At 37.4% G+C, this 11,968-nt stretch overlaps 1 protein-coding gene across 1 annotated transcript; it reads left to right on the top strand.

The window, feature by feature from the left end:
• Positions 1-152: 152 nt before the first annotated feature.
• LOC122183507 (cryptic protein) lies at positions 153-4,771 on the top strand. Its single transcript, XM_042877498.1, has 6 exons — positions 153-420; positions 1,032-1,081; positions 1,187-1,363; positions 2,220-2,322; positions 2,403-2,512; positions 4,378-4,771. The coding sequence occupies exons 1-6, from the start codon at positions 398-400 to the stop codon at positions 4,497-4,499; spliced, it is 585 nt and encodes a 194-aa protein (XP_042733432.1). The 5' UTR covers positions 153-397; the 3' UTR covers positions 4,500-4,771.
• The last annotated feature ends 7,197 nt before the right edge of the window (positions 4,772-11,968 follow it).

Genomic DNA, 11,968 nt, shown 5'->3' with positions numbered 1-11,968 from the left:
CTAATAACAAGTAAACTGGAGTTGAGAACTTAACTGGCTTACACTTTTCAGTGGTCACGGTTCCTTAAATCTCTACCCAGCTGTATCTAAATCCACTTTGCTCCACCCTTTAGCAGCACATGTTAATCAAGGACAGGATAGGGAGTCCCAGTCCGAGAACCCACTCCCTTCCTGGAGCTCTGTGGGGGCTCAGCAAGAGTTACGTCTGGTAACTATGTCTTTTCTACGTTGCTGTGAGCTGGACAAAAAGAGAAAACTTTCCTCTGTCAACTTTTCAGCTTGTCTTGATACTGTATATGGTGCAAGAACAACTGCATGTAGCAGCCTTCAGTGAGGGACTTTGGACCTCTGCTCAAGCTTTCCTAGAGGAATATACAGTATTTCAGGCTGTGGGAAAATGTACTGGCGAAACCATATTAGGTAAGGCTGCCTGCACTGCCGAATACCCCCTCTAGATTAAGGATGGTTTGTCTTTTAATAGTACTTATTTTGATTGTGAATCGGGACAGGATAATGAAAGGAACTAACGTGCCTGGAACCGAAGGTGAAGGCATATGTTCCCCTCTTGCTTTTGCTGCTTCTGTAACTAGATGGTAGTAACTCCACAGTGATAAAGAAATGTACGGAAAGAGAACGTTTTAACTGGTTGTCATCCAGAAAGTGTATGATATCTGTATCTTTCTGGAAGAAGGCATAATTACATAGGCATCATTACATACGTAGTGGGAGGACGGTTAGACTAGATGATCTTGAACATCCTTTCCAACTTTGTGATTCTATGATTCATACACGTCCTTGTTTCCTCTTTCTCTCCCTTCTGTTTCTCTTCTGTTTTTTTCACTTTTTTTAAAATTCATAATCTTAAGACTGTTGGTCTGATAATTACTGCCATTATCAAATATTTATAGTTTATAATTTCAGTGCTAGATAAGTCTTTGAAAATGTTCCTTCCCTCCCTCGAACTCCAAACATCTTTTTTTGTTCCCTGTGTCATATTAACAAAATCTAATTCACTTATTTGACTTTCGTAGAATTCTTTTCATTGTGACTCTGATCTGGCAGGCCATTCATTTAGGAAAAGGTAAGGAAAACTTTGTTTTCCCACTGCTCCTTGTTTCTTTTATAGATTTATAGTGTGTATTGCTTTATTACAAGCTATCCTTCCATTTTTGCACTCCATTTCAAGGCCGTGAAAAAGAAGAACATGAAAAAAATGTGAAAAATCTCAGCACCACAGCACAAAAGCAACAGCCTAAGAATTCATTGACAATTATAGATGCTTTCAGTGACATGAATCAGAGTTACCAAAGCAGAAAGCAACAAGGTTCCAGGGAATTTGTACCTTTCACTGGGATTACAGAGAGTAGGTAACTTTATTCGCTTAAACAATGTCAGAAAATGGTTCGGTTTTTTGTTTCTGAGGGTTTGTTTGTTTTTAATACAATACTATAATAATCCTTTGATGGTTCTCCTGGGCCCTGAGTTGGTGGAAATCTTCCAACCTGTTGGTTTTCTATGGTAGTTTTTAAATTTTCCCATGGCATGTTACAAAATGTTGCTGAGAATTTAAGGTAAAAGTAGCAGTAAAAATCTCTCATCTGCAAAATGTTTCACACTGATAAAATAGAATGTTGGGAAATAATAAATATTTGGACTCTTGGACTTGGAAAGGAGTTCATAAAATTTTGTAAAGTCTTCTCTATTTTGTAAAATCAATCGTGACCAAAAAATATTTCACGAAAACAAAAGAAATTGAGCAGAAAAGCTCTATCTCAGGCATCACAGAAATGCCTGCGGGAACATTCCCTTTCAGACTCATGACTAAGCGGCGCTTCTCCCTAACAATGCCTCCTTTCTTCGAAAATTAGCAGCATTTCCCTGTAATTGCTCTCTTTCTCCGTGTGACTGAGACATGCCTCAGTCAAAGTGAAATAATTCACTTGGGTATGTGCTGCGTCTGTGGGACATGCCAGACCTTTCTTCTTGACCATGCCGTAATCCCTGGTAGTTTGCTTCTAATCCCTAACAAAACAAACTCGGCCTAACTATGCAAACACTCTCAACAAGCAGCTAATTTTATTGTCTCTAAAGACAATAGAACTATGTATGTTTTGCAACTGGAGAGAACAAGTGAGGAAAAAGGGAAGTTCACAGCCCATTGAATGCTTGGTAGACCCAATGTTGTCTTGCTTTGTAAACTCCTTAATACCGTCTCGCAGGTAAAAATCTGAACAGGAACTGCTGCCAAAATGGAGGGACCTGCATCCTAGGGGCTTTCTGTGCATGCCCAAAGCATTTTAGTGGCCGGCACTGTGAACTAAGGTAAAGATTAAATCAAAACCAGGGAGCTCCAGTTCTGTCTGGCTATATCTTATGGTAAATGTCTCCCTTGTCCTTGACAGAAAGTGCGGCAGCATTGCCCATGGCGACTGGGTGATGAAGGGCTGCTGGCTGTGTCGGTGTCTCTATGGCACTCTGAAGTGCCTCTCTCAAAACTTGCAAGACAACTGTGGTAAGGGTCAGTGGTAAATTGAGGGCTTATTTTATTGTGGTTTTTTTTTTTTTTTTTTTTTTTTTTTTTTTTTTTTTTTTTTTTTACAGGCGGGCAGCGGAATTGTTTTCTGAAATGTTGGTTTACTTGAAGAAATGCTAGATGTGCTCTATTTTAACTTTTTTAACTCTGTTTTGCTTCAGAGAATGTCAGTGAAATAGTGAATAACACAACTATTGCTTTATATAGCATAAAATACTGGGAAATCTTTATAATCCTGTTCAGCAGAAAACTATTTTTCCCATTTTAATTTGAAGTTACAGAGATGAATATTTTCTTCTTCTGCAAAATCTGCATATCCTTGAGTTTCTACACAACTAAGCAATTTATATAACAAAATTGCACAGTAAATTTATATATATATAGATTTTTATTTTTTTAAAATCAGGAGAAAGAGAAAACAGATGTAAACTATTGTAGTAGTAGAGAACAATATTAAACTAGAGAAATAAGTGCTGAAAATTATAGTATAAGCTGCTCAACACATACAAGTGGCTAAAAATTAGTCTGAATTCTGTGGGTTAATTCTCAGAATACTGCTTTATGAAGTTCTAACACTGAGCATTCTACACAAATAATGTACAGTCAAAGCTGTGGCCAGTGTACAGTAGCAGCATACAATCTCCTCAAATGCACTATATTTGTTATCTTTAGAATTCAGTTGGTTAAAAAAACAAACAAAAAAAACCATATAAAGGTAAAGCTCTGAGCATTTTTAAATGCAGTATATCAACAACATTGAAAATTTACAACATTGCTTTGTATATACTTACTTTCCATGGAAAACTGAAAGCTGTTATAATTAACATTTTCAATATCCTGAGATTATTAATAAGATTTTAATATTATTTTATCTCTATATGCAAAGTTAGTGCATAATATTCTTGCTGTCCTCCATTCTTAATGTTTCACTCTTACCTTGTCAGCATCAAAATTACAGTTTGGCACAAGAGAGAAAACTTACCTAGTCTCACTTGTACCCAAAATAACTACCAGCCTCTTCTTTCCTGACCAGATCCCTATCTGTGTAGCACTGCACTGTGAACCTGCAACTTCTGATTTATACTATGCTTCCAGAAATAAACTGTTATTTAACAACTTGAGTCTCTCAAGTCCCTTGGAAAGGTTAAATTCTTATATTTGCAAGCCACAGATAAACAAGCAATCAAAAAACAAACAAACAAAACAAAAAAAACCTTTGGCCTTGATTTTTTTTTTTTTTTTTTTTTTTAATTACATGAAGCATCTAACTGGCAGCAGTTAAGCTCTTCTGAGGAGTTAAATGTTCTAATGTTTTAGCTCTCTTTAGCATTCAGTTTTGAATCGATTATTTCCTGTTACAAAAGCAAAAAGCCTAACAGACCTGGCCATGTTCAGTGAAGGCAGTAATGTTCATTAAAAACTACTCTCCAGTTCCACTTAATAAAGACTGTAAAAGTAATACTGGAAAACCAGTACTTCAAGCAGAGACTCAGTGGCTTTCACATGTGTGAGATTATGGCTTTCTGGTTTTAACCTGGTTAGGGTTAAAAGTCTACACGCAGACTTGGTGCCTACCTCTTGTGAAGATGTTGCTTTTGCTTGGTATTTACTTTTGATTATTCTGAGATCAATGCCTGCAAGAGCTGATAAGTGATATCAGTTGCTCCTCAAACGATCACTGATGGGACACTCATTCACAGTTTCTCTCTTGAGAATAACTTCTTTGATTGGTTTTAGCAGCTGATACTTTCAACTTAAGTACCTGTGAGATGTTTCAGAAGTTCCAAAGTATGTTGAAAATCCTCGTTATCGTTAACCATTTTATTTTCTTGATACTTTCGTAGAACTGAGAAGGGAAGAGGAAATTATCAGACTGTATTCTAATGGCCCAAGATTACAGCAAACAATGTCTGCACTGATTTGCCTTCTCACCTTCCTCCTGGAGCTCTGCGGCTGGCAGTTGTGAAGCTGAACAGAAAGATTATATCAGGGTTCCTGTAGCCTTTAACATGAGTTGAACAACTCCTTCTTTAGTAAACTGCAGAAGACACTTACATATCTAAAGCATATTATGAGGTGTTAGGTAATGATGAAATGCTTGGTTTATTATAAATACAGATTATATAAACGTGAAGTATTTATTATTTTATTATTATTATATTGCTACTACCAGTGTCTATTTCCAACAGTTCTTTAGTTTTAAAATACTGTTCTTTCAGTGGAAGAAAATAACTAAAAAATAACTAAAAATAACTAAAACTAAAAATGAATTATCTGGACTAGTATTAAATGGGGAGGTTGGTGGCCCTGCATGTGGCAGGGAGGTTGGAGATTCATGATCCTTGAGGTCCCTTCCAACCCTGGCCATTCTGTGTGATTCTGTGATCTCCATGCCTCAAGTATAGTAAATTACTTCAATTTCGTTTGTATCCTATACAACTACTTTAAATAAATAACAGTGGTTTTATTGTCCCTGAAGAGCTTTACTGTTTGGTTTTATTTAATATGAAAATTTTGACTACCATCTGGTTACCCTATTGTATTCAGTAACAAAATGGTAACAAAAGGGCAGGTAGCATGAACAGCCTGAAACTTAGAAAGATAAGGAGGATTTTAACAGGATTTCAAACACTATTGTTATGGAAGAACTAGAAGTTAGAAAGCTTTTCAGTTCTTGTTGTTATTCATTGTAGTTAAAATTGTAACTATGCATAATATTAGGCAGGAAATAAATGTTTCTGAGGAACACAGAGCTGATAATCATTTGTCCTTTGAGAGTCTATTTTGTTTTGCATCCTAAAAATAAAAGCCCTTTTGTTTATAAAAGGGCAGTGAAGGGCAACCTCTTTAATATTTTTCATTAGGAAATATGTCCTGAACTATATATTATTTAAATATGACTATCTCTAGGCTGTGAAATAAAATCTAAAAAAAGAAAAATATTTGGAAAACGTAACTGCATTTGTGATGCAAGTTTATAAGACATCAAATACATGCTTATTTAAAAGAAAGAAAAAAAAAAAAAGTAAATGCCAGGCTAAACGTTCCTTCATTCTCTCTGTGACGCTACTACATAGAAACAATCAAATTTTAATTTTACTGGCTCTAAAGATGCTACTGATTTTTAAAATCACCAAGGGGCTTTAATGACATTCAAAAATTAAATAGATGCAATTCTTAATTTTTTAAATAAATTTTCTTGGTGCATCAAACCAAGACAAAAACCCAGTTGCTCAACAGAAAAAAATGCATTACCAATAAATGTTTTAATAAGTTGAATCTATGACTATTTCATAGCTTCTATAGGGAGCCACAGTGTGATAACAAGAGTATACAAATACTACAAAGTATTAAGGCTACTCCTTTGAACACCTTGGAGTTAAGAAGTAAGGTTTTTTACCACATATAATATAGTAGACCAGAAATGGCTTTTTTTCTCATAGTATCACCACTATCCTGTCTGTACTCATATACCTATGTTTGCACAAGCTTTAGAAACAGGGTGCTATCTTAAGGCAATTATATATATCAGAGAGTACACTGGAGGAAAATAGCCTTTATTTATCAGACGCTGACTTATGATGATATCCCATTGTGAAAGCATCTTTGTTTATCATAAAACATACCTGGAAAGAAATATGTAATGTGAAGGCATGTAATGACCTTAAATATACTTTACTTTTTGAGGGAAAGTAGCAAAATAAGTGGAAAGTAGACTGTACAGTAAAATACATCGGGAGTAATATTTAATTTTTTATCTCTATAGAAAACGTACAGAACCATACAAAACTGCAGCTGACAAAAGGAAAGAATGACCTAATAACAGGATTTATGACAGAAGATCTGTTTCTGTTGTAATAATCCACAGCAGATTTTACCAGAAAGACCTGATCTAGAGTAACTCCTTATGCAGATAAGCCTATGTCCCTGCAGACTCACCCTGATGGAACTATACATTATCAAATTAGTTTATCAGTGTACCCAAACAGTAGCCCAAGGCATGTAATTAGAAGCATCAAGGTATATTTTTAAAGCCACTGCATAGGAAACCTAGTTGTGTAAGTAATTCCAATTAATGTCAGTGTAAATTTGTGGTAAATCTAAATGCTAGGATTTGAAAAATTTATCCTGTGTACCTAAAAGGACTGGCAGACATTTTTTGTGCTTGCTATTTTTTTATGATAAAAAATAATTTTCCCTATTTTATGCCATTTACATTACTAGGAAAATTTTACTAGCAAATCTGAAAATGATTGTTTTAATACTATTTGGCATCTGCTGTATTATGGTGAAGTACATCCTCACAGTGAGTTGCAGAGGTATTTGCCTGGCCTGTGTGTCAGGGCTCTGTAAGATGCCGTGAGTAGGCAGAACAAAAAAAACGTCTGTTATCCTTGCATACTTCTGAGACAGAAATGTCCACAGGAGTTGAGTTTGAAGTGAAACGATTATCTTGTTAAGTCAGGGAAAAAGAAAGAAAAAATAAAGGAAAAGAAAAATTTTTTAGGATCTGATCAATAAATAGTCTTGTACAAAAATTAAATAATTAAAAAAAAAAAAAAAAAAAAAAAAAAAAGGATGAAAATTGGAAGTTCTGAAGAACAAAGGAAAGCATGCAGCCTCTACCTTGCTTAGGTTAAATCTGTCTCCACTTTTATCTGTCTCCATCTGCTTGCAAGAATAGATGAAAGAAAACACTATTTTCTTTCCCTACTGGTCTGGCCAACCTTCAAACACCACAGTTACAGTCACTTCAGTAAGATTTGTTTGTAGCACACAGTGATGCTTGCTCTCCAGCCTCACGCTAACTCTTTTTATGGGTCTCTCCATCAAACCTAGCACATCCTAGCAAAATAGACAATCTGTGCAACAAGTTCATGCATGTGCCCTTTCTATGTGGCCACATTTGGACAAGGGAAAAGCTCTCAAACAGCATTTATTAAATGCTTCATAGGTCTCACAGCCATTAGACCTTCCACTGTTTGCAACTGACTCCAACAACAAAACAAATGCCTGGAATCTGCAGCTTTGCCCCTGCAACTGGTGCAACTCCCTCACCTCCTCAGGGCACAAGGCTGAAGAGAGCCCCAGAAAAGGATGCCTTTTTGTAGACGGGCAGTCTTCTTCACACCATGTACCCTTCACTTCCTTGCAGCACTGTGCTACGCAGAACAGAATCACAGGATCACAGAAAAACCAAGGTTGGAAAAGATCTCCAAGATCATCCAGTCCAACCACCTATCACCATTAGTTCTCACTAAACCATATTCCTCAACACAAAATCCAAACGTTCCTTGAACACCTCCAGGGTAGGGTCGGTGACTCCACCACCTCCCTAGGCAGCCCATTCCAGTACCTGACCACTCTTTCAGAAAAGTAGTATTTCAGAAAAGTAGTATTACGTCCAGTATTTCCAGCCTAAATCTCCCCTGGCACAGCCTGAAGCTGTTTCCCTCTAGTCCTATCACCAGTTTCACAAGAGAAGAGGTGGACCACCAGCTCACTACAACCTCCCTTCAGGTAGTTATAGACAGTGAAAAGGTCTCTCCTGAGCTTCCTCTTCTCCGGACTCCTCATCTCCTGCTGGCAACACAGTTTCTGATACAAGTCAGAATGCCATTGGGCTTCTTGGCCACCCAGGCACACTGCTGGCTCACGTTCAGCTGAGTATCAATCAGTACCCCCAGGTCCCTTTCCTCTACTCAGTCTTCCAGCCACTCTGCCCCAAGCCTGTAGCATTGCCTGGGATTGTTGTGGCCAAAGTGCAGGAAGCTGTATTGGCCTTGTTGAACCTCTTCCCATTGGCTTCAGCTCAGCTATACAGCCTGTCCAGATCCCTCTGTAGGGCCTCGCTACCCCCAGGCAGATCGACACTTCCAGACAACCTGGTGTCATCTGCAAACTTACTGAGGCTGCACTCAATGCCCTCATCTACGTCATCAATAAAGATATAGAAGAGGATGGGCCCTGGCACCAAACCCTGGAGAACACCACTCATGATCATGAACTCACAAACTTTGCAGGGAAGTCTGCTGTCTGCTCTAACAAACTATCAATGTAAAGGAAATGATCCATTTTGAACCTAGTGCTCTAAGGCTTTCTAATACAAGCCTGAAAAAAACAGTTTACAGACAGTAGAAAAGTGTAATTTCTTTAGCTCTTTAAGTATTTGATAGTTATCTCTCAAGGCAGTTGATAAAACCTAATGGATTATTTTCTTACTGTTATTAAAGTGCCTGTCACCACAGAGTCTGGCTCCAAATTACAAGGTAAAAACCCTGGGTGTGCACACTCCCCTGCTTCCTTCATGTTTTTATTATCCCTGGTGATTTTGCTGCTTTTTTTTTCATCTTCTCCATGCTGCTCCTAGACCCCAACACTGGCAAGTGCATAATTCACCAGAAGACAGCATCATCAGAAGTTAACAATAGAGCTCTTAACTTTGCAGTCAGATACAAGTGTGACATTGAATATAACACTAATAAATGTCTTCTTAAGCCTCACAGTACTAAAAAAAAAACCTGAATATATCCAAAGCAAGTATCTGAATGCAAGGTATCTTTACCTCCCTCCCTTCCCTTCCCCCTCCCTTTTTTTTTTTCTCTCTCTCTCTCTTTCTTTCTCTTTCTCTATTTCTTTCTCTCCTTCTCTCTTTCTCTGTTTCCTTCTTTCTTTCCTTCTTTCTTTATTGTTTTTTCTTCTTCTTCTTGTTTTTAATGCAGTCTTCAAAAAAGGAAGATACTATTATCTACTTCTTTCGCTACAGTTCCCTGTACATATTAAGGCTGCATATACTGTCAACATGTAGCAAATGCTGCTCATTTTGTTAGTGTAGAATCAATGAGAGATAATTTCTCTCAGGCAATTGAAAGTAAGAAAATTTTGACCATTGAGACGAAAATACAATTAGATAAGGGTTATCACAGAACTAATTTTATGGGCACTAAAGCAGTATTTTTTCAAGTAGCTTTCTTATGGCCATTCCACTCGTGTACTAAAATCAAACTTACAGAGAACAAATAAGTACGATCTGACCTACTGCAGGGCAAAGGAGTGATTCTTGTTTCATTGAGCAAAGACTCACAGAAAGCAAAATAATTACCTTTAATCTTATCATTATATCAAAGGGACTCAGGAACCCACTTGCTGGGTTAAGTGTATGAGAAATACAAATTACCTCAGCCCTGCATGCATGGATCCTGAGGTGCTGAATACTAATTTTAGAGGAGTTTTATCAGATAGGCAGATGAAAAGAATTAACAGAGACTTGTTACTTTTCAAGAGTATATGCTTTGTCAGGCTGCTAGCAACAAAGTTTGACAGAGCACCAAGATAAACAACTTAAAAAGACTTGAAAATATTTGCTTTCAAAAATCATTATTTGGTACAGATTTTCAGATTCTGGGACATTTTATATAATGAAGATAGAAAACAGATATCTTTGTAACATCATTCAGGCACACTATAAATAAATACATGATGATGGATTAATTAAAATATTCAGTCTTGCAGATCAATGCTAAGAGAACAATGTGCAAGTGCTTGAAATAACATTCCCAAGAGATGAATTAAATATCTGCAGCTTATCTTAATGTTTTCTCTTGACACTCTCATGCACTGACTTTGTTATTTTGTGTATGTGATTATCTTAGCTACAATAAAAATATTTTTTTAATAACTCAAAATATATTGAAACAGGTGCTATGATATATGTTGTCTGGTCTCATTTACAGTGTCATGCTACTCCTGAATAGTAATGAGAAGTGCTGCTAGACAAACTAAAATGTTGTTCTAACCTCAGAAAAAAAGCTGTGGGTAAACAGATTTACCTATTAAAAAAAACATTGTTCTCAGAAACTAAGACTAAAAAGGGACAGATGTGGTAGTTATGTGGTAGTTACGGCAGTGTTCCTCCAAAAGACCAAAACACTAAGGTCAGGAAAATTTTTATGATGTTCTGGGCAGTGAACTGCTTTCTTTTTGTAACATGATGACAGGATTATGCTGGCTGTCAGTTTTCTGACCCTACAGAATCTTTACAGACTTACAATGCTACATCTCTGCCAGTGTTAAAAGCACATACATGTACCTCTTCTGCTGAGTCAATTATTAGCTATAGTCGATTATTGCTATAGATGATTCTGCAGTTAGTAGGTCTACATTTTTGTTGAAGGTTCTATGCTTCTCCATAGATTGACTTAGAGCACATTTCCTTGGAACACTTCATCATCTGCACTTATGATTTAGGCAGGAGTAAAAAATGAGAATATACTATTTATAATTTTGTTGAAACTTTTTTGTTGTTACCAGGTTAGAAAATGAACTTCTCCACCATAATGCTGTCTGCAGTGACCATAAGCCTGGAAATCTATGCCCTAAGCCTCCTCTTGTTGTTGATGTATTTACTGAAATATTTACTGATGTTTTTCACCTTAGTGGCCATGTTCAGTTCTAGCTGGGCTTTGGCTTTTCTAATTTGCTTCCTGCCCAGCTTCACTACATACCTGTAATCATCGTAAGCAGTTTGCCCACTCTTTCAGAGAGTGGAACTTCCCTTTTTTTCCTGAGTTTCAGCCAAAGGTCTCTGTTCAGCCAGTCTGTCCTCTTTGCCCATCAGCTTGTCTTCCAAGACTTGGGGACGGTTAGCTCCTGCACCTTTAAAATTATTTCCCTAAAGTATTCCCAGCCTTCCTGGGCTCCCACACTCTCCAAAACTACCTCCCAAGGGACTCTCTCAATCATTGTCCTAAAGAGGTTTAAGTCTGCCCTCTGAAAGTCTAATGTGGCGGTTCTGCTGACTCCCTTCCATGCTTCAACAAGGATCAAGAAATGTAGCATCTCAAGGTCTTTATGCCCCAGATATCTAAAGGTCTCTAACCTCCAACATTTGCACAAGACTTTCTCTGCTAACAAACAGCATTTCCTAATTCTGTTAACAATAGCTTCCCAGTGTTGGCTCTTTCAACAGCTGTGTCAGGAAGTTATCTCCCACACACCTTAGGAACCTCCGGGATTGTTCCCTATCCTCTGTATTATAAATCCAGCAGATGTCTGGGAAGTTGAAGTCCCCCACAAGAACAAGGGAGAGAGACCTTGAGACCTCATCCAGCCATGTATAAAGTGTCTTGTCCACCTCTTTATCCTAGTTGGATGGCCTGTAACAGACTGCCACAATAATATCAGTCTTACTGGCCTTTGCTTTTATTCTGACCCACAAGCTCTCAACCATCACCACAATCATGAATTTCCACACATTCACATTCTTTCTCAACATAGAGGGCCACACCATCACCTTTCCTGTCTTGCCTGTCTCTTTTGAAAAGTTGGTAGCCATCTATCACAGCACTCCAGCTGTGTGAATCATTCACAGAACACAGAATCACAGAATCACAGATCACAGAGTTATTCCGCCATGTTTCCGTGATGGCTGTATCA

This window comes from Lagopus leucura, unplaced genomic scaffold, assembly GCF_019238085.1.
Source record: "Lagopus leucura isolate 7727_CA_CO unplaced genomic scaffold, USGS_WTPT01 Super-Scaffold_100018, whole genome shotgun sequence".
NCBI lineage: Eukaryota > Metazoa > Chordata > Aves > Galliformes > Phasianidae > Lagopus > Lagopus leucura.
This window is presented reverse-complemented; position numbering and strand designations above follow the sequence as displayed.

What these genes read in the sequence shown, in the direction of transcription:
- LOC122183507 (XM_042877498.1), top strand. Translation starts at nt 398, where the DNA reads ATGTACTGGCGAAACCATATTAG. An exon ending in TTTCACTGGGATTACAGAGA is followed by an intron (nt 1,364 to 2,219) that starts GTAGGTAACTTT and finishes ACCGTCTCGCAG; the next exon opens with GTAAAAATCTGAACAGGAAC. An exon ending in AAACTTGCAAGACAACTGTG is followed by an intron (nt 2,513 to 4,377) that starts GTAAGGGTCAGT and finishes ATACTTTCGTAG; the next exon opens with AACTGAGAAGGGAAGAGGAA.